Genomic DNA, 23,163 nt, shown 5'->3' on the forward strand with positions numbered 1-23,163 from the left:
ACTCACTTACACACCAAGTGCAATTTACAGCAGCAGGTTACGGCCAGACAGAGACACAGCTGGTAGAGTCCTGCCTCACTGCGCCAGCGACCTAGGTTTAATCCTGACCTTGGGTGTTTTCTGTGTGGAGTTTACACGTTCTCCCTGTGACCACGTGGGTTTCCCCTGGGTGCTCCAGTTTCCTCCCAAATCCCAAAAAAGACTTGCAGGATTGTGCATGGATTGATCTCTGTAAATTTCCTCTAGCGTGTCGGGATAACATGGAACTAGTATGAATGGGTGATCGTGGACTTGATGGGCTGAAGGGCCTGTTTCCGTGTTGTATGTTTAGATTCAATTCATTTCAGTTCAACTCATTACGGACCTGCACCTGCACATTGAGATGTGGGATGAAACAAGAATACCCAGAGAAAGCCCACGCGATCATAGCGAGGCAGTGCCGGGGTTCAGGCTCAAACTCGGGGCTCTGGCGCTGTAAAGCACCAGCATTACCAGCTACTCCTCTGTGTGGCCCTGTCTTTTGGACCTGAGATGCCCTGCCCTCACCTCATGCAGCCAGTCTCAGCATTTGAGTAAAATGTTGACATTGTGTTAGTTCAACTGTGTTAAATGCAAACGATTTAATTGATTTTTGATTTTGCAAAAAACTCTCAATTTTAATCATTACATATCTTTAAGATGGGAGTTACACAGACCTCTGGAAATGATTGGGTGTGGAATTGGTGTAGGAGGTGAGAGGATGCAGGAGGTAGTGTTTTCTCTAGAACGTCGGAGGTTGAGGGGTAACCTGATAGAAATATATAAAATTATGAGATGCATAAATGGATAAGAATATCAGAACTTTTTACCCAGGGTCTAATGTCAGACTAGAGGCTGGAGCTTTAAGGCAAGAGGAAACGTGTGAAGCAAGTTGGTTTCTACACAGTGGAGGGTGCCTGGAACGCATTGCCGGGGTGGTGGTAGAGGCAGGTATGATGGTGACTTGTATAGATATATAGATAAATAGATGCATGGATAACGATCACGTGCAGGCAGAGATTAGTTTAGCTTGGTATCATGTTCAGCCCAGAAATTATGGGCCGAAGGGTCCACCCCTTTGCTATTCTATGTTCCAAAAAGATCAGCTGTAATTTATGGAATTACAGAGCAGGTGCCAGTAGTCAAATGGCCAACCTCTACTTATTATGCTCAGAGATTTATACGGTTGGCAGCAAAGCCCTGAGCTCGCAACAGCCGGGGAATAGTAGGCAGGCTGGTGGTCGACTGTGATGTTGTAAAAGTACCTGAGGGGCTAAAGGCCAGAGGAGGTTGTTCAGCCCATGATGTCTCTTCTAGCCTGAAATGGGTCCGCGAGTGGTTGGGGCATCGATGCATTTTGGGAAACCCTCAGAGACCCCCTGAGAGAATGAAGCATGTTTGAAGCATTAATGCAGCAGGATATTGGACAACCTCTGAGCTGTGCGTTTGAAGACGTTCACTGGAGTCAGTGAGAGCTTCAGGCCATTTGACCCTGTTTTCACTTCTAGTCCCCCTCTTGCCCTGCCCCATCCAAAGTCCTCGTGCCGGTTACGGACTTTGCCCGACATTGTAAACCTTTGGAATGAAGGCCAGTACGTCAAAAACACAGCTAATGTTAGCACCTTAAAGAGGCCAATCTGCTCCTCACCTCTGCTTCTTTGTCCAGTATTAGTGACCTCACTCGTGTATCTTCCTGTGGCCATTCAACTCCTGATGGAAGGAGTGCCATTCACCTCTCCCCCTCGCATGTGTCCACCTATCACTTGCCAGGCTTTGTCCCATTCCCACCTCTCTTTTCCAGCTTTCAGTCTGAAGAAGGATACCCACCCGAAACGTTGTTTGTTTGTTTGTCCATTCCTTCCACAGATGTGCCTGACCTACCCCACTGCTCCAACTCTTTGCGTTTTCATTTTTTTTTTTTTAACTCAATGGCTTACTATACCCCTGCTTTATCATATATTTTAATTATCGCAATTCATACCACCAGTGTTTGCAAGTGACTGTGCTTGAGAACATGGCACTGTCCGTGTGGTTAGAGGCTCTCCCTGTGATCCCGTGGGTTCCCTTCGGATGCTCCAATGTCCCAAAGACATGCTGGATTGTTATTAGCCCTTTAAATTGGCCCCAGTGTGTATCTCTCTAGGTTCCTTCTCTCTCTCTCTGTCCCTCCTTTCAATTCTCTCTGCCTCCTCTCTCTGTCTCTCTCTCTCTCTCTCCCAATTCACTCTCCTCTCTCTCCCTTCTCTTTCCCTTTCTCTCTCTCTCCCTTATCTGTCCCTCCTCTCTGTCTGTTTCTATTCCCTCTTCCCTCAAATTCATCCCACCAAATCCGAGGCTCCCTTTAAAACCTATGATTGAGCTTTTGCTCTCTGTCCCATTGACTTCCTCCACGATTCAGTGTCAGTGCCCTTGTAAAACACTTTGGAATGTTTTGCTCCCTGACGAGTGCCTCATAAATCAGAGGTGTTGCAGCTATTTTTATTTTAATAATTTCCGTTCTAGCTTTTTCCCAGTCCTTGTTTCCTGCTGCTCCCTAATCAGCTCAGCTAACCGAGTCACCACACTGGTGCTCATATCTAGTTCTATGAGTCTTCCACGGTCAACGTTGATGGGCCACAGAGGTTTCACAACGTGGCTGAAGACTGATGTTCTGGCATTGGTAATCAGAAGGAAGGAAACCTAATTTACTCCCCCTCCCCCTCCCTCCCTCTACCCAAGGATCCTGAGGCCTATCTGAAACACCCCCTTGTTATTCATGCCTGCAGTCACCTAAATTCACAGCCCGTGACCTCCAGCAGTTTGATTAAAGACACATTGTGATTCTTTTACCCATTGAAGTATATTGTATATCAGCTCTGTAGCCTTTAACCTTGGCCCTTTTGTTAGACAACTGTGGCAGTGTGACACCTGATTCAACAGGTAAGAAGGATTGTACTTGACCCAGGACGTAGCTGGCGTTCCCTCCCCACATAATCCCCATGGCATTGGTGTCCAGTGGGCCTACGCCTAATAGAGGCGCCTCTGATGTGCGGGGTGCAGCCTGTAAACGGTGACTAGCCCTCGGGTGCTGGAACTTCCTGGAAGGCCTCTTGATATCTCGTGTATATAGAGCTGTTCGGCACAGAAACAGACCCTTTGGCCCGCCTTTCCATGCCGCTCGAGTTGGCATACTGGGCTAGTCCATATCCCACTAAACCTTTCCTATCCATAATATCTGTTCAAATGTTTTTTAACTGGTTCTAAATGACACTGATGTTCAAGTAGAATTAAATAATTTCAAACAATTTAAATAATTCAAAATTTAAAAATATTTATGGATGCATTTAACTGATGGATTGAAAATATTAATAGTAATAGAAAAAAAATAATTTTCCCTTCATCTAAAGTATCTGGGGTGCTTCAGCTCTCTACAGCAGCAGGATAAGGTAATTTGGCCCCTCAGTAAGATGTTGGCTGATCCAGCCTGGCCCTGAGCACCACTATCCCACTCTCTGCCCATACCCCCCTGACTCTTGTATACTACATGTTTTAAGATTGAGATTAAATGGAATTTCTTTGCCTAGAGGGCTGTGAACCTGAAACACCCTGCCTTAGAGAGCAGTACTAGATTCAATGTGTAAATTCCAACAGTTCAGCAAATAACTCGAAGCTTATTCAAAACAAAGTGCTGGATTAACTTGGAGGGTCAGGCAGCACCGGTGTCAGAAGTGGATAGGTGACATTCTGGAACAGGACCCTTCTTTAGACTCTTCTGTGTCTTTAGCGGCGTCTGAACAAGGATCCCGACCTGAAAAGTCGACTGTCCATTTCCCCCACTGATGCTGTCTGTCCTGCTGAATTCCTCCAGCACTTTGTGTATTGTTCAAGATTCCAGCATCTGCAGTTCCATGTGACTCGAAAGTTTATTTTTGCCTTTCACGCCACTTGTCAACTAACAATGCAACATCCTATGGTGATTAAACTCCAGAAGTAGTCACTCAAAGGCCTGGAATAGTAATGTGTATAAGAAATTGCAGATGCTAGTTTATACCGAAGATAGACACAAAGTGCTGGAGTAACTGAACGGGTCTGGCAACATGTCTGGAGAAAAAGAATGGGTGAGGTTTCAGGTGATAACCCTTCTTCAGACACAGCTAAAGACAACCGCTAGTATCCCTTTTCTCCAGAGATGCTGCCTGCAATATTAATCTGGTCACATCCCAACAAGATAACTGGGAATGTATCAAATCTGGCATGAGAATCTTTTGTTATTAACAATGCGCAATAAACAATGGATGTCTGGCACATTACCTGGTCTACGCTTTAGCTGTGCCTGCACAGAGACCCAGCAAACCACTCTGATCAACAGGTGTTCAGGTTGAGCAGTGAAGGCAGACCTGCCCAGGAAGACTCGTATCCTGTCAGAGAATAAATAGAAGCTGCAGCACTCTGCCACAAAACAAGGTGTTGTCTTCACACTATGGAACTTCCTTTGTATTCAGTGGGGATGCATTGAGATTGCTGGAGTCGTCTCTCTGGACAAGTGCCTCCGAACATCTGTGGGTTTATAATTAGCAATAGTTTTCATCGAGTTGGGCATCGGTCATAAGTGAAGCGTCGAGCGACTGCAGAAGTAATTGCGTTGCAGTGCTCACTGCAGTATCAGCGTGGTGCAATGGGAGTTTTGGATCTCTGTATCAGAAGGTTATAGATTCATGTCCATCTCCAAGGACCAGGCACCAGAACAGGGCCAGCCCACCCACTGCAGTCCTCCAGACGATGGATTAAACTGAGCTACTCTCGGGCAGCTGGAAAGGAACCCGAAGGTTTACTCAGCAGTGGAATGGGAGTGTTCTCCCCTCTGTCCGGTGGTGAACACATGTCCCTCAGACAACCTGCTTGTGGGAACTTGCTGTGCACAACATGGCAGCTATATTTCCTACATTATACATCTCAAAATGAACCTCATGGTCCGTTAAATTGGTGTTATAGTCATACAGATACAGATTTGTTGGCCCATTATGCCCCAACTATGCCAGTCCCATCAACCTGCGTTTGCCCCATATCCCACTAAACCTTTCCTGTTCATGTATCTATCCAAATGTCTTTTAAATGTTATAATGAAGGGACATTTGAAAGGGATGTGAATGGAGCTATAGAACTATAGTTCTTTGTCCTACACATGAATGTTTGTGCTGAATGAGGTCCTGCAACTGGAGACTCGTTGATGGGGATTAATTGTTGGCCACTGCTGTGGGGCGGCGTGGTGGCACAGCAGGTAGAGCTGCTGAATCGCAGCACAAGAGACCGGGTTCGATCTTGCCCTTGGATGTTTGTGTGAAATTTGCATGTCTCTCCTGTGACTGTTTGTTCCAAGCCTCCCACTTCCCAAAGATATACAGGTTAATTTGGCCTTTGTAATTTGCCTTTAGTTTCGTTTAGAGATACAGCGCGGTAACAGGCCATTCAGCCCCCCAGGTCCACGCCGACCAGCGATCCCCGCAGATTAACACTATCCTACACCCACTAGGGACAACTTTTACATTTACCAAGCCAATTAACCTACAAACTTGTACGTTTTTGGAGTGTGAGAGGAAACGGTAGATCTCGGAGAAAACCCACACAGGTCACTGGAAAAATGTACAAACCCCCTACAGACAGCACCCATGGTCAGGATCGAACCCGGGTCTCCGGCTCCGCATTCGCTGTAAGGCAGCAACTCTACCGCTGCGCCACCGTGACCGCTCTAGTGTGTAGGGAGTGGATGACGTAGAGCTAGTGCTTCCAACATGAGCAGAGGAAGCAGGAGTTAGTTGCTGGTGCCTGAGCCTACCATTCAATGAGATCATGGCTGATCAATGCTGACCTCAACTCTTCTGCGGCAATTCCATGTGACCCTAGATCTATCTCCACTGTAATTATATGAAATGATCTGGCTTTGGGGAATGAGACTTTCGGAGATTCATCACTCTTTGAGCGAAGAACTTGAAACTCACCTTGGTCTAAAAAAAAAAACAGCCCTTTATTTTAATTTACTTCCGAGATACAGCATGGAAACAAGTCCATCGGCCCACCGAGTCCACGCCGACCATCGATCACCCGTTCACACTAGTTCTTTGTTATCCCACTTTCTGATCCACTCGCCACACACAAGGGGCAATTTTTACCAGGCCAATTAATCGACAAACCTGAATGTCCTGGATGTGAGAGGAAACTTGTGCAGTCACGGGGAGAACATGCAAACTCCACTCCGATTATCTTTATAATATAAAACACTCAAAATGTGTCAATCTAGTTTCTAACCTGCAGGTGCTGGTGCACAGTACTGATGTGTTCTGTCACACAAAGCGCTGGGTTTTTAGCGATGAGCAGCAGGGGTCCTCGAGTCTCCTGCTCAGTGTGCTGAGATTGCGTGTCTGCGCTGCTTGGGCGAAGGTTATGTTGTTTGATCCTCTGCCACAGATCCAGCAGTGCCAGCGGAGCGTGCCGGACTGCAGGAGGGACAAGCTCGACCCCGCGGCTGAGAAGGGGCCCGCGGAGAGACCCAACGGACCCACGACCACGGCCTGCTCGGTAACACCCGATCAAAAGAAGGTTGAGCCGGCAAAGCCCGTCGCACAAGGTGAGAGAGCGCAGCCGCATGGCTTCCGTCCAGGGCCGCGTGGAGCAAGGTCCGGTCATAGAAAGATAGTGCGGAGGTTCCCCTGGGATTGTCCAAACGGAGCTGAGAGAGGGCGCCTTGACCTCTGAGTGCCCCATCAGTAGCGGGACAAGGCTGGAGACAGCGGAGATGCTGCCTGCCACAGGCCTGGCGGGGAGATTTTGTGTGCCAGCACTGGAGGGTGCAAGCCTGGCTTTCTTCCCTCAGCCGGTTGATTCAGATTGAGTCGCTGAACCCAGCTTTACGTCCCCAATTTCTGTGTCGTGATCCAACCGTTGGCACTGGGTGAGCTGATTTGAGATGCTTGAGCAAAGCAGATTTCAGCCTCTGATAAAGGCGAAGAGCTTTACAGTGTGAAAACTGGCCTTTCAGCCCAACTCATTGTTGAGCAGGTTGTCTACCTGTGCTAGTCCCATAACTTGCAACAATCAGCAAGGATGGGACAGCAGAAAATAGAGGTTTGAAGATTGGGCATAACATATAGTCAGAATTATACAGCATGGTACCAGGCCATCGGCCCATCTTAGTCATGCTGACCAAGTTGGCATCCTAGATTAGCACCGTTTGACTCGTATCCCAAACCTTTCACATAACATAGGACAGCACAAGACAGGAACATGCCCTTTGGCCTACATTGTCTGTGCCGAACAACCCTTTATCTTATCTCAGCTCCATAAAGAACTGCAATCCGGGTGAATGAATTCCTGGCCTCATCTTATCTTATTTTCCTATCCACATATCTGTACAAATGTGTCTCTATTGGTTCCGTCTCTATAGCTTCCTCTGGCAGCTCGTTCTAGGTACTGACTAGCCTCTGAGGAAGAAGTTGCCCCTGAGGTGCGTGTACTCGCTGAAGTTCAGAAGGTTGAGGTGGGGGGCCTCATTGCAACTTACAGAATAAGGAAAGACATAGATAGTGTGGATGTGGAAAGGATATTTCCATTGGTGGGAATCTAGTATCAGAGGTCATAGCCTCAGAATTAAAGGACACTCTTTTAGAAAGGAGGTGAGGAGGAACTTCTTTAGTCAAAGTGTAGTTAATCTGTGGAACTCATTGCCACAGAGAGCTGTGGAGGCCAAGTCGGTGGATATTTTTACGGCAGACATAGACAAGTTCTTGATTAGAACGGGTTTCAAGGGTTATAGGGAGAAGGCAGGAACATGGCTTCGACTTAATGGGCTGAATGGCCTAATTCTATCATAACTTGTGAACTCGAACTCTACAGGTTCCCTGCATCTGAGGGCCATACCTCGGGCATCTAGTTGAATTGTTTACAGAGATAACAGAAGCATATTGCTACATCTGCTGGATTCTGGGACAGGGTAGCAAATGGTACCTTGCTATTTTCTAGAAAAGGTATGGGAAGAGTTACCTGCCTTTGGTCATTGGGGAAGTTGTAGGTTTGTGGTAAAAGGAACACGATGAGGCAGAGTAGGTGTGGTTTTATGGAGTGGAATTTGCGTTTTACTAAATCCAAAAAAGTTTTGCTTTGGAGATTGTAACTCTCAGGGTAGATGAGGAAGAATGTATGGATGAGGTTACACAGGTGGGTGTACTGGAGAGTCCACATGGGAATGTTTCTGGGGATAGGGAGGTGGAGGAAGATAGAGGAGATAAGCGTAGGAGAAGGCAGCTCTTGGCATGCTTGCCTTTATTGGGAAGGGAGTGAGTACAAAGGCAGGCACATCACAATGTCATTGGTTAGACCGCACGGAGTACTGTGTACGGTTCTGGTAGCTCACCTATTGGAAGGATGCCATTAAGTTCAAAAGTCTGCAGAAGAGATTTGTCTGAATGTTACCCAGCTTGAGTAATAAGGGGAAGTTGGATAGGTGGGACATTTTGCTTTGGAAAGTAGGAGGCTGAAGGTTGACCATATTCGGTGCACAGATTGTGAGGGACATGGATAAAGTGAACGCTCACAATCTTTTTCCTCAGAGTAGAGGGAATGGACTTAAGGTAAGAGGGGAGAGATTTTAAAGGTACGGGACCTCAGGGGCAACTTTTCCACTCAGTGTTTTGTTTCCTGAGGTGCCCAGGGAAAGTAAAGCGGCTGTCGGGGATGGGTGATGGATTAGTTTGGAGATGTTGGTGATGGGTGATTCTGCTTCTGTTCACTGTGGTCCTCAGAAAGTTTGGCTTTGAGTCCCAGCGTTATTGACAGATGGAGGCCGGCAAATGAATGAGCAAACAGACAAGCAGTGTACCACAGTCGCAAGAAGATGGCCTCAACTGGATGCAGTTGGTTGGTCTGCCTTGTGCACATCATTTGGTCGCTAATTTATTGGACGTCAAGTGGCGCGAGATCACCTTTCTCGAGTTAATGTTCAGATACAGTGGAGAAAGCCTCCTCTCAGTATGGATGACATCACTGGAAAGTCGCAGAGAAGGTTGATTGTCCCTTTCACTGCGATGCTTTAGCACAATCCTCTCCGATTAACTCATGGCTCATTAATACATTTGTTTTTGTGTTTGAGGCCAATTAAAGCCGTTGCCCTTGGAGACTGCCGGGGATGATCCGAATATGGTCCAAACATCGCTGGCTGCCAGGGCAGGAGGGCGAGGCTGTGAACATGCAGTCACAGTCAGCGTCTGGGCTCTCTCACAGCTGAACTGCTGGGCTCAGGACAGACACCAGCATTCTGAACAACCCCCAATGTTTTTCCCTTGACTTGATTCCTGGGAAAGCATGGCTGGGATTTATCCAGCACCTTTCCCATCCCCAGGTCTTCCGAGGGTAACCGTCAGCTAACAAAGCTTTTCTCTGGTGTCGCAACGGCAGATGCCCATCCTGCATATCCCTCCTTTCTTACCCCTCCCCTCTCTCTCTCCCCCACCAGCCTTCCCTTCCTCCCATTTCTACCACCTGACCCTCCAGCTCCTCCCTTCTTCCCTCCACTCCTCCTCCACGCTCACCCGCTCCCCTCTCCTCCAATCTTCCACCCTTCCCTCTCCCTTTTTTTCACTCCACCCTTGCTTTCCTACTCCCTTCAAACGGTATCCAACCAGCAGTGTAGCATTGCTGTGTTCGGGCCAGTGGGCATGGGTCGGAGGTGGGAGTAACGCAGTTGCTTTCCTCCTCCTCGCAGGGAAGGGGCCGGAGGGTGTTAATGCCAAGACTGCCTCCCCCGCTCCCACCATGACGTCCGGAAATGGCAACACCACCTCGTCCGTGACTGCAAGCGTTCCGCAGAACACCGAGAACAAACCTCCACAGGCCATCGTCAAACCCCAGATCCTCACCCATGTCATTGAAGGCTTTGTTATCCAGGAAGGTGCTGAGCCATTCCCTGTGAGTATCTTCGGTCTTCACCTTTATTCTGGGTTTCAATGTAAATTCATTCATGTAGTCAGTGCCCTGGCATGACGTAGCTTGACAATGTGGACTTCTGCTCGCCCACTGCAGTGTGACAAATGGAGGACGGTTTAACTAACTAGCAGCATTCAGCGGGACCTGCCGTTTCATAGAACACTACAGCATAGGAACAGGCCCTTCAGTCCACAATGTCTGTGCTAAACATAATGCCAAGATAAATTAATCTCCTCTGCACGTGATCCATATCCCTCCATTCCTCTGCATATTCATGTGCTTATCTAAAAGCCCTAAATACCACTATCGTGTCTGCTGCCACCACCACCCCTGGCACCACCACTCCAGGCACCACCACCCCTGGCACCACCACCCCTGCCACCACCACTCCTGGCACCACCACTCCAGGCACCACCACCCCTGGCACCACCACTCCTGGCACCACCACTCCAGGCACCACCACCACCCCAGGCACCACCACCACCACTCCAGGCGCCACCACTCCAGGCACCACCACCACTCCAGGCACCACCACCACTCCAGGCACCACCACCCCAGGCACCGCCAGTCCAGGCACCACCACTCCAGGCACCACCACCCCTGGCACCACCACCCCAGGCACCGCCACTCCAGGCACCACCACTCCAGGCACCACCACTCCAGGCACCACCACCCCAGGCACCGCCAGTCCAGGCACCACCACTCCAGGCACCACCACCCCAGGCACCGCCAGTCCAGGCACCACCACTCCAGGCACCACCACCCCTGGCACCACCACTCCAGGCACCGCCACTCCAGGCACCACCACTCCAGGCACCACCACCCCTGGCACCGCCACTCCAGGCACCACCACTCCAGGCACCACCACTCCTGGCACCACCACCCCAGGCACCGCCAGTCCAGGCACCACCACTCCATGCACCACCACTCCACGCACCACCACCCCAGGCACCGCCACCCCAGGCACCGCCACTCCAGGCACCACCACTCCAGGCACCACCACTCCAGGTGCTCACCACCTTTGTAAAATAAAAACTTGCTCCACCTATATTCTTTAAACTTTGCTGTTCTCACCTTAAAGCTATGTCCTCTAGTCTTTGACATTTCCACCCTGGGAGAAAACGTTCTGACTCTATTATATCTACGCCACTCATAATTTTATATACTATCAGGTCTCCCCTCGAACTCTGGCGCTCCAGAGAAAACAATCCCAAGTTTGTCATATCTCTCCTTGTAGCTAATAGCCCCAAATCCATACTGGGAAACCTCTTCTGCACCCTCTCCAAAGCCTCCACATCCTTTGACAGCTGTCTTGTGGGTCATCTCATGCCACGTGCCTGCTCAGTGTGATAAAGCAACCTAGTAGATTAACAGTGTGGGACTGCGGGTGTAACTGTATAGGTTGCTGTCCATTCCCTCTGGTGAACCGAATGCTGCCCAGTTCATCGCAGCAGACAGGCGGTGAATGGGAAGCCAGGTCTGACTCACTTCGCCCACCGGCCAGGATCGGCTGGGATTGGAAGCTCAGAGCCGGCAGCTGCCACGTTTGTTGCCCAGGGGATTACCGGACTGTCACCAAAACCCACCTGTCCTTGAGGGGAGGAGATCAGCCATCCTTGCCCAGTTTGTTGTACAGGTGATTCCATTCCCACAGCAGTGTGTTATTCTCACTGCCCTGTGGATTGGCAGCAAACTACTTGTATCCTCACTCCTGCAGCTCAAAGCGGCTTCCCACCAACTTCTCAAAGGGAAGCTAGGGATTGGCACAGAATGCTGGCCTGTCCGGCAATGCATCCCCTTGAAGAAACAAATAATTAAACAATAGTGAATCAAGTTGGGTGTCCTGTAAATGAGCTGAGCTGGTGGGTTCACCATGGTGGGTTCAGCTGGTGGGGGGGACTGGGGACCGGGTCAATCTCGTCCTCATCGTCACAGGCGACAAAAGAGATTTGTGTATCGTGTAGTGTTGCGCGCGTCTCTCGGAGTGGCGGGGTGTGGGAGGGGGGGGGGATTCAGAACAAGTAAGAGTGTTTGGGAGATGTTGCACTAATTTACAATGACATGTTCATGTCTATACTTCTCTTCTCATCACGTTTGAACCACTTTTTGAATGATTTCCACAACCTTCTCTCTCGACGCTCTCTCCATGGGCAATTTTTGTGAGTGATTCACTTTTCTACTTTACAATACTGTGTCATGTTGCTGATTTTTTTTGAACAATGTACTGTGGCAGTGTCCTGTCCTTGGCTTTTCCGCTCTGCTGCTGCTACCCCCGCCTGTGTATGTCCCTGTGTAAGCTGCAGTAAGGTGAACTTGCATGTTTCGGCCGGTCTTGCTTGCAGAACTGCCTCAGAGTGAGCCATGAAAGTGCCTCGTGAATCGGTGTCGCTCAGAACCCGTGGGATCTAGTGTCAGAGCAGCGAGAGTTCATCACTCATCCCATCTTAGTGTGGGGAGGACATCCACTCGGTCCACATTGCCTGCACCCCTTAACAAAAATCTTCTCTTGCCACCACGTTGCCCCAACCATGTCATCTCCTCTGTTAGAGAGTCAGGAAAGAGGGGGACCATTGGGGGAAAGAAAGGAATGGGATAAAAAGTATGGAATGTGTGGAATGAGCTTCCAGTGGAAGTGGTGGAGGCAGGTTCGATTTTATCATTTAAAAATAAATTGGATAGGTATATGGACGGGAAAGGAATGGAGGGTTATGGTGCAGGTAGATGGGACTAGGTGAGAGTAAGTGTTCGGCACGGACTAGAAGGGCCGAGATGGCCTGTTTCCGTGCTATAATTGTTATATGGTTATATGCCTTTCCATTTTGCTTAATTTAAACGTTAAAATCGGAATAGGAAGGAACTTGAGGTTGTGTATGAAGATAGACACAAAAAGCTGGAGTAACTCAGCGGGACAGGCAGCACCTCTGGAGAGAAGAACGGGTGAAGTTTGGGGTCGAGACCCTTCTTCAGAGTTTTGTGTATATTGGGGTGGATCTTTGTTGCAAAGGTTATTAAGAATCATAGAATACTTGTTGAAATAGAGTTCATATTGTGAGAGTTCCTAAGAAAAGGTCCTTCGAGAGGAAATGTTTCCCCTCACCTCTCTTAGTTGGGTGACCCCTTACCCAGTGACCCTCCTTCTAGATTTTCCCACAAAGAGGAACCTTCAGAGTTTGATGTGTTACAATCTGCAGTCACAGACCAGTCTGATTGTACAGTCCAGGGGAAGATGTGTTAGCTCAGTCTGATCCTGCTGCAGAAAGATCAGTGATCCAAGTACATCATCCAACCACAGCCCGGGTTAAAGTGTCCCACTGGAGCATCATTGGAGCTCGGACTAAATTTGATGCAGAAGCTATGTGGACAGGTGATTGCAAGCTCATTGACAGAGTCTGAGAGTGCCTGCTTGGAGTGGAGAGAGCTTTAGAGAGAAAGATCTCGAAGGCTGGGCCCAGAGAGCTGAAAGTACTCAGATCTGGTTGTGCTTAAATTCTGTGAAGATGGAGAAACTGAAGGAACTAAAGGAGCCCTGAGATCTTGGAGTGTTGTTGAGTTGCTGAAGATCCCTCCGATAGGGAGCTGATGAAGCTAATTACAAGAGATGTTTGGTGCCTAGAAATGAGTGTCTCAGCAGATAGTTGTGCCCCTCAGTCACTGTGTGAGGGCGATTCACTTCTGGGGCTTTGCTCACACTTGCCAAGTGAGGATTAGCTTCAGGTGAGGTTGTTAGTTCTGTAGCACAGGATCGACACTTGGGATCTGCAACCCACCCCTCCCTACAAGACCCAAGGGGCCGAGATCCTCATCTTGGTCATATGTCCGCCAAGATGACTGGTGAGGGGGGCCTTATTTAATTATCCCTTGGTGTTGAGTGTGAGATGCCCTGGGCAAAGACTAGGAAGAGAACCCTGCGTGCTGTTTTTAAGACTGAGAATGCTGCTTGCCGTTGCCGAGGTTTTGCGGGCTAACTTGCAATAGACGGATGGAATTTGTCCTTCTCTCCCATGTCGTAGGTGGGCCGTTCCTCGCTACTTATCGACCACCTGGCCAAACAAAAGCAGCAGCAGCAGTCGGCAGCTGTACAGCCAGCCGAGAAACTGCCACAGCTGGATCAGCCCGACTCTGAGATGGACGATCTCAGTCAGCAAGGTGTGTGTCTGCATCCGCTAGTCCTGGGCCTGCACTGTAGATGGGGGTAGCTGAGCACTTCAACAGGGTCCCCCCCACCAAACCTCCTGTAGTTTAGTTAGAGATACACCGAGTCTGCGCCGACCAGTGATCCCCGCACACTAACACTATCCTACACAAGGGACAATTTACAATTATACCAAGCCAATTAACCTACAAACCTATACGCCTTTGGAGTGTGGGATGAAGCCGGGGATCCTGGAGAAAACCCATGCGGGTCACGGGGAGAACATACAAACTCCGTACAGACAGCAACTGTAGTCGGGATCGAACCCGGATATAGTCTAGATGAGTCACAGAGTTATACAGCATGGAAGCATGCCCTTCAGCCCAACCTGTCCATGTTGACCAAAATACCCCATCTACGCTCGCTCCATTTCCTGCATTTGACCCATGGATCACTGAATTCTCAATGGTTTGCCAAGTCCAGTAGTTGCGTATGAAACTTTTTATTCAGTCACATTGGTATACAGCATTGGAACAAAGCATTAAAATCAGTTGTGACCTTGAACTCACAAGCTGCTCTTTGTCACTGTCCGGCAGACCTGTTTTCAAGCAGTTAATGTTTTTTTTAATAAACGAGCCCCACCAATTCTAAATAGTCCCTACATCCCTCTAAACCTCTCCTATCAATGTCTCCATCCAAATGCCTGATAAATGTTCTTATTGTACCTGCCTCAACTACTTCCTCTGGCAGCTCGTTCCATATATCCATATGTTGAAAAAGTTGCTCATCGGGTTCCTATTAAATCTTTTCCTCTCCCCGTCAACTTATGCCCATTAGTTCTTGATTCACCTGCCTTGGAGGGGGGGGGGGAGGGGCGATTCTGTGCATTCATCCAATCTATGTCCCTTATGATTTTGCACACCTCTAAGATCTTCTCTTAGCCTCCTGTGCTCCAAGGAATAAAGTCTGCCCAATCGTAAATCTTCTCTCCACTCTTTTTAATTGAATGGCATCTTATATATATAGCAGGGTGTAAAATAATACCTCCACGTGTGGCCTCACCAATGTCTCGTACAACTGTAACCATAACGTCCCAATTTCTCTACAAAAGATTATTCCCTTTATCATGTATCTGTATAATGTGGACGGCTCGCTTGTAATCATGTATAGTTTTTCCACTGACTGGTTAGCACACAACAAAAAATTTATCACTGTACCTCGAAACACGTGGCAATAAACTAAACTGAACCAAACTACTGATTCCATGACTGACGAAGACCAACGTGCTAAAATCCATCTTGTCCACCCGCAAAGCATTTTTCTGACTCTCTCTCTAGCTTGTCCTTTCCTATGACTTCCAACAACATGGAATCCCTTCACCAGTCTCTTCCCATTAATCTTTGAATGCCCAATGATGAAGTATGTTTCCCTAATTGTAGCCATATCCCCTACTGGCCGACAGCTTGTTGCTGGGGTGTTTTAGCACTGACCAGGACTGGCCACTATTATTGGAAGCAGATTTATTTTGTAATTAGAAACATCACTGTAGTTGGATCCATCAAATGTTCATTTCGGCCACTTCATAAGCATAATTACTATTCTTTCAGTCCAGAGTTGTGCTTGCTGGAATTTTTCCATTTCTTTTAAGTAGTGAGGCCAAGCTTTATCCACAGTTCCGACACTGAAGCATTCAACTTTAAGAATGGCCAAGTAAGAATATTTAATTGCCTGGCTGAATGGAACACGTTTAACCATCAAGTCTTTGCCCCTTTTCTTTACCTCAGAGTCGAAGGAAAAAGAGGAGGATGCTCTGAAACTGAAGTGCGAGTTCTGCGGGAGGCTTGATTACGCTCACAAGTTCAAGGGCTCAAAGAGGTTTTGTTCAATGGCCTGCGCCAAGAGGTAAGATCTCAGCAAAGCACTTGCACTGCAGGAACTTCTGTGACAGATTATCGGGGAGCCAGCACAGTGGCTCAGCTGGTGGAGCTGCTGCCCCACAGCTCCAGCGATAAGGATTCAATCGTCTCCTCTAGTGTTGTTGTGTGGAGTTTGCACATTCTGCATGTGACCACATGAGTTTTGCCGGGATGTACCAGTTTCCACGCACATCCCAAAATCCAGTGGGTCAGTGAGTCAATTAGCTTGTCCCTTCAGTCTAGGTTAGCTCTCAGAGCCATCCTATCTCACCCATTCCCCTATTTCTTTCCATGTTACCTGTGTTCTGTCACATCTCCTTGACGTCTCTCTTCCACCATCCACCTACACACAAGGGTCAATGTACACTGACCAATTAATCCACAGACCAGCACATCTTCGGGATGTGAAAAGAGCCTGGGGGCACCCAGGGGGAAGCCCAAATGGCCCCAGAGAAAACATGCAAGCTCCACACAGACAGCATCAGAGGTTAAGATCGAACCTGGGTCAACGAGACTGTGTGACAGCAGCTCTACGAGCTGCACCACTGTGCCGACCTTCAAAGATTTTTATTATGTCCACTCTCTTGTAAGAACTGTGCAAAATTAGTAATGCAGCATTAAAACGGGCCCTTCTGCCCATCTTGTCCACGCCCACTGTATTGCCCCATCATCATTGCTGATCGGCATTGCCCATCCAAGCTAGTCTCAGTTGATTGAGCCTCGGTCAAACCCTGTAAACCTTTCTTACCCAAGTACCTGTCTAAATGTCGCTATTCTATGTGGCTCAATTACCTCCCCTGGCAGCTCGTTCCATATACCCACCACCCTCTGAGTGAAAACGTTGCCACTTGGGTTCCTATAAATCTTTCCCCTCTTACCGTACAAAGTCTTCTTTTAAGTTGCACATTGCAGAAAGATATTTACAGAGAACAAGGGTTGTGAGTTTCACTGCAGAGTTTATTTGGGTGTCGGGCAACTATCACCAACTAGAGTGCGGTTCTGACCTACCATCATTGGAGACTTTCGGGCTCTATTGAATCAGACTTTACTGGATTTTATCTTGCACGAAACATTATTGCCTTTACCCTATATCTGTACACTGGATAGCACTCAACAAGAAAGGCTTTTCACTGTACCTCTGTACACGTGACAATAAGAATAAACTGAACTAAACGTTCCTTGTGTATTCCCAGGTATAATGTTGGCTGCAGTAAGCGAGTGGGTTTGTTCAAACCCGACAAGAGCAAGTACCTGCAGAAGAAAGAAGGAGGCAAGTTGGGAAAGAGAGGCCCAAGGAAGAACAGCCTGCACAGCACCAACAGCGAGCAGCCCAAGAAACAGCTTAAGGTTAGGGGAACAGAGCCGTCCAACATCGGCTAACTCGTGCATGTGGTAGCAACAGCGGCCTCTGAACCAGCAGCAGGCCTGATGTGGATCTCATCACTGCAGCTGAGGAACTTGAAGGCACAGATAGGAAGTGGGGAGTGGGAATAGAGAGGGCCAGAGGAAGAGATGTGGGAAATGGGGGAAGGGTGTGGGGGAGGGGGAATAGGTAGATGTAGAGGACGGGATGTGAGAGAGGTGAGGTGGGGGAGGGGGGATGGAGAGATACATCCATGGAATAATTTAAATGCAAGGCTGGGAATGGTAAACTGGGTGCACTCCCTGATGTGGACGGGGTATGTAGGGTGCGAACCTGCAGGCTTCTGTGTGTGGTGACTCCAAACACGACGAGTCTTGTGATGTTCATCCACCATAAAACTTTGCATCAGAACTGCCCTTGTAAGTCTGCAGTGTAGCCATATATCGAGCGATTGCTTCTCTGGTTCAGTGCAATTAGTTTCCTTTTTGCACGACTCGGCGAGGGAGCTGAGCTGTGGCTTGAATAAAAGCCTGCTGTCTGCTGAAGTCAGAAGCGTTAACACTGAGACGTTGGGTCGGATCATGAACTCCGGTTTGGTTAGTGCAGTGTTAAAACTTGCAGTGAGTCTGCAGCGAGGCTGGGCCCCGGCAGATTTTAAATGAGGTCGGTGTTTGTCGGCCTGTCTCCGAGGTGGGCGATTGTGTTCAGACACCCAGATCTCCAGCTGGCCTCGCCTCTCTGAATAGAAGCACGGGTGAAGAAAGCCTTGGAGATACAATGCCCGCAGCTGGTGGACGTTTGCGGTCCGAGGTGAAAGGGAAGAATAGCTGCCTTTTAGATTAATAAAAGGGAACAAGTGGCGGATAATCAAAGATGCTCCAGGACGCAGCGAGGCACAAGTGTCCCCAACAAAGCAACCTGGCCCCGAGCCAGGGGGCTCACAGCATCATAGCCATGTGTGCGCGTGTGCTCCCTCTATCACCCCACCCCCACACAGCTGAGGGACACACCATGAGGCACACTGCCAGGCGTGATGATGGAGGCACACACGACACTGGTGTTTGAGGCTTTCAGCTAAGCACATAGATATGGATCAGGTGCAGGCACAGATTAGGTTAACTTGGCATCATGTTCAGCACCAACATTGTGGGACAAAAGACTTGTGCTGTGCTGTTCTATGTACCATGGCAACTGGCATTTATATAGTGCCTTTAGCACGTCGTAGAGAAGAGTACGTCTTTCCAGAAATTGGTCGGGCTTGTCACTGCTGTGTTGGAGACAGTGATGAGGTACTTGGAGAGGGTGGACCCTCCAATCCATGTCCAGGTACACTACATCCGCAGTTCTTTACTTTTACTTTAGATAGCAGAGTGGAAACAGACCCACCAAATTTGCACCGTACTCGAGCTCTATCCTACACGCTGGGTACAATTTACAGGAGCCAATTAACATACAAACCTGGACATCTTTGGAGTGTAGGGGGAAACCGGAGCATCCAGAGAACCACACGGTCACAGAGAGAACATACAAACTCCATACAGACGGCACCTGTAGTCAGGATTGAACCTGGGTCTTTGGCGCTGTAAGGCAGCAACTCTGCCGCTGCGCAACTGTGCCACCCAGCTCTGTTCCCTAGTGCTGTCCCCATGTGCTGGGCCATCGATGAATACTCCCCTTCTGATCGTTGGAACATTTAAAACACTTTACGTTTAACTTTATTATTGTCTTGTGTTCTGAGGTACAGTGAAAAGCTTTGTTTTTCTAATTAGATCAGTCAGACAATAGGTGCAGGAGTAGGCCATTCGGCCCTTAGAGCCAGCACCGCCATTCAATGTGATCATGGCTGATCATCCCCAATCCCCAAATTTGCTAATGCTACTTTGAATCCCTTCATCCAAATCATTGATGTATATAGTAAATAGCTGCGGTCCCAGCACTGAGCCTTGCGGTACCCCACTAGTCACTGCCTGCCATTCTGAATTTGTTAATCCCTACTCTTTGTTTCTTGTCTGCCAACCAATTTTCTATCCATGTCAGCACTTTACCCCCCAATACCATGTGCCCTAATTTTGCCCACTAATCTCCTATGTGGGACCTTATCAAAAGCTTTCTGAAAGTCCAGGTACACTACATCCACTGGCTCTCCCTTGTCCATTTTCCTAGTTACATCCTCAAAAAATTCCAGGAGATTAGTCCAGCATGATTTCTCCTTCGTAAATCCATGCTGACTTGGACCGATCCTGTTACTGCTATCCAAATGTGCAGCTATTTCATCTTTTTTAATTGACTCCAGCAACTTCCCCACCACCGATGTCAGGCTAACTGGTCTATAATTCCCTGTTTTCTCTCTCCTGCCTTTCTTAAAAGGTGGGATAACATTAGCTACCCTCCAATCCATAGTTAATGCTATACATAAGTACAATCAGTGTAATATGTAGAGCAAAGGGGAAAATGCAGAGTGCCAAATTTAGTTCACAGCACTGTGGTGCATCAGTTCCATAGACAAAGCCCAATGTGCGTCTCGGAGTTGAGGTGAGTTGGACATACCCAAAATTATAGAAGGACCGTACAGAAGCCTGATCACAGAGGGAAACAAGCTGTTCCTGGACTTGAGAATTTTCACCTTTGTGTTGAAAATCCTTCCTTTCAAATGCATCCGTGGTCCTTCAGACTTTAAGCCCTCCAGGAGTTCTGCATTCCTTGTCTTCACGTGCCTGCCATTCCCCGCCCGCCCCCTCCCCCACACCTCCTGCAATTTTAATCACACTCACAGTTCCTGAGCTGGGGTTCTGGCTGTGTGGAATTTGTATGTTCTCATTGGGACCTTGTGGGTTTCCTCCTTTAGCACGGGTTTCCTCCCACATCCCAACATATGGGTTTGTAGATTAATTGGCCTCTATAAATTGCTCCGCGTGTGTAGGGTGTGGATGCAAAAGTGAAATAACATCGAATATAATCGATGATTTGGCATGGATTTGGTGGGCCGAAGGGCCTGTTTCAATCCTGCATCTTTCAATCAATCAATTGACTTTTGGCACCTCCTCTAAGTTGCTGCTTAAAATCTGTCTTAGCCTTGATGAATAAACCACGTAACTGTGCAGCACTGCAGAAGATTTTTCTAAATTAGCACACAGAAGGAGTCGGTGGTTGGGGGTGGGGGCGTTAGTTGGGTATAGCGGGGCTTTGAAAATAGGGTCTACATCTGTGTTTAAGAAGGAACTGCAGATGCTGGAAAATCGAAGGTACACAAACATGCTGGAGAAACTCAGCGGGTGCAGCAGCTGTTGCACCAGCTGAGTTTCTCCAGAATTTTTGTGGGTCTACGTCTGTGATGTTCTGAGCTTTGGCCTCCAGTTCTGACATGTTGGCTTTGCTTCTCAGCAGTCCCCGGCGACCGTGGGCATGAGTCAGGAGGACTCCAGCAGAGGCTCGGACAACTCCAGCTACGAGGAGCCGCTATCGCCCATCTCGGCCAGCTCCTCCACGTCACGGAGGAGGCAGGGCGAGCGGGAGCTCGACATCCACGAGCTGCGGATGCGGGACCTGATGGGGATCGGCCACCACTTCCTGCCCAGCGACCCCACCAAGTGGAACGTGGAGGACGTGTGCGAATTTATTCGCTCGTTGCCAGGTAACGTTCTTGTGACAAGCAGGGTTGTGGGGTGGGTTGGGTGTGGGTTTTTTTTAAATTGGGGTTTCAGAGAGGGTGCTTCCTCTGGTGTTGAAGCCCCCCCCATTCTCGCCTACCCCAGAGTCAGGGGAAGGAGATGATGGGTTCCTTGTCTCAAGGGATGGTGCACTCGGGAACAATGAATAATCAGAGGTGCAGACGCTACATTGGGACTTTCACCGTGGATACCTAGGAAGAGGCCATTCAGCCCCTTGAACCTGCTGCGCCAACAAATGAGATCGTGGGTAATTAAACTACCAACCTGCACATCAAAGGGATGTGGGGGGAAACCCAAACACCCAGAGGCAACTCACACAGTCACAGGGAGGATGTACAAACTCCACAGACAGCACCTGAGGTCAGGATCTAAACCGGTTCTCTGGTGCTGTGGGACAGCAGCTCTACCAGCTGCAACTCTGTGAAGGCAGTGCTAGATGTGCAAGCACCCACTGGGATGTAACTTGGCACTGCACCTCGAGCCACTGTGGTTGTCAGGACTGTAAACTCCTTGCACTGTGTTCCTTTCAGGTTGCCAGGAGATCGCCGATGAGTTTCGGGCCCAGGAAATTGATGGGCAGGCCCTCCTGTTGCTTAAAGAAGACCACCTCATGAGTGCCATGAACATTAAATTAGGGCCAGCCCTGAAAATATATGCCAGGATCAGCATGCTGAAGGACTCTTAACCAGAACCCTTGGGACATTGGGGAACCTGGCTGGTTGAAGTGGCAGCTATACTGAAAGCCAAGGTTTCTGATCGCTGTGGACGTTTGGTCGCTCTTTGCAAAGAGAATTGAGGTGTAGCACTGCAGAGTACAGTGATCACACTATCAAACAACTATTGGCTTCGTGAGAAGCCTGCAATCTGGGTACAATGTTTCCCAAATGAGGAAAATACATGGTGCTATCCCAGTGGCAAAGATAGAGATGGGAACATTGGTGGAGAAGTCATCTCCACCAGATGAGCCAAATGCATTGAGTGTTTAGAGGATAATTCTTCACAGAACACAGTATATTTGCCAGTGGTTATGTAGCTGAAGAGAATTGCTTTTTTTGGATTTAGATCTGTCCTAAGGTTGGTTTCTGTTTGGATGCATGTTTAGAGGTTAGGCTTTCTTTAGATTGGTTTGATAATCAGATCTATTTTGTGATCTTATAATGTGCCTGAAATAACAAGATGTTGCTGTAAAACTCTTTGTGACTGTTTCATGCAGGGCGATGCAGTTTCTAGAATATTTAGATCATCCACACGGTGCAAGTGGTTGACCAGCATGTGTTCGTGCAGCAGAACACACAACCTGTGAACATTTTATGTCTTGCTGGAATTTACATTTGTTACGAGTTTAATAAGGGCTGCCTCCCAGACTTCTGTGGTGGGGAACATCCAGATGGCAGAATAGCTCAGACGTTTTTGATTTAAAAGTGGAGGGGGTGGTTCTTCCACATGTGCAGAATGAGTTGGGAAGGGAGCAAAGGACAGAATCATTGCCCTGTTCAATTTATAATCTGTCTGCTCACCCAAAGTTTGAGTGGAGGGCGGCAGATTATCTACATTTGGAGAGGCAGAAATCTATTCATCCCAACTGTTCACACGCAGGGACCCAGTGCAGCTCTGGATGCTGCATCAGGACCAAAATCCTCACTGACTAGTTTAGAAATACAGCACGGAAACAGGCCCTTTTGCCCACCAGGTCCGCGCCGACCAGCGATCCCCGCACACTATTACTATCCTATACACACACACACACACACACACACACTAGGGACAATTTACAATTAAACCAAGCCAATTAACCTACAAACCTGTCCGTCTTTGGAGTGTGTTTGGAAACCGGAGATCCCAGAGAAAACCCATGCGGTCACAGGGAGAACGTTGAAACTCTATACAGGCAAGCACCCGTAGTCAGGATCGAACCCGGGTCTCTGGCGCTGTAAAGCACCAACTCTACCACTGTGCCACGCTTTCTCCCCCAACTTTGTGACTTAGACCATCAAACCAATGTTGAGGGTGCAGCGCCACGCTTCTCCTGTGCTACTGCTCATCCACTGATCCTTTTACAGACCAGTCTTCCTGAAGCTCCCCTTCGACCCGTCCAGATACAACAGGTGTGGCGAC

The 23,163-nt window shown here is 48.5% G+C and overlaps 1 protein-coding gene across 11 annotated transcripts in view; it reads left to right on the forward strand.

Annotated features, from left to right (window-relative positions):
• The window catches only part of phc2 (polyhomeotic homolog 2), a 154,599-nt gene extending 131,803 nt beyond the window's left edge, over window positions 1-22,796 (forward strand). For 6 of the 11 annotated variants that reach the window (XM_033047882.1, XM_033047873.1, XM_033047874.1 and 3 more), the window contains 7 exons: window positions 6,460-6,619; window positions 9,749-9,951; window positions 13,980-14,115; window positions 15,886-16,003; window positions 17,211-17,364; window positions 20,762-21,011; window positions 21,579-22,796. In XM_033047882.1, coding sequence (XP_032903773.1) covers window positions 6,460-6,619; window positions 9,749-9,951; window positions 13,980-14,115; window positions 15,886-16,003; window positions 17,211-17,364; window positions 20,762-21,011; window positions 21,579-21,733 — 1,176 coding nt within the window. In that variant the 3' untranslated portion in view covers window positions 21,734-22,796. The remainder of the gene's footprint in view (window positions 1-6,459; window positions 6,620-9,748; window positions 9,952-13,979; window positions 14,116-15,885; window positions 16,004-17,210; window positions 17,365-20,761; window positions 21,012-21,578) is intronic. The other 5 variants (XM_033047883.1, XM_033047881.1, XM_033047877.1 and 2 more) reach the window with 4 other exon arrangements.
• The last annotated feature ends 367 nt before the right edge of the window (window positions 22,797-23,163 follow it).

Source organism: Amblyraja radiata, chromosome 31 (genome assembly GCF_010909765.2).
Source record: "Amblyraja radiata isolate CabotCenter1 chromosome 31, sAmbRad1.1.pri, whole genome shotgun sequence".
Taxonomy (NCBI): domain Eukaryota; kingdom Metazoa; phylum Chordata; class Chondrichthyes; order Rajiformes; family Rajidae; genus Amblyraja; species Amblyraja radiata.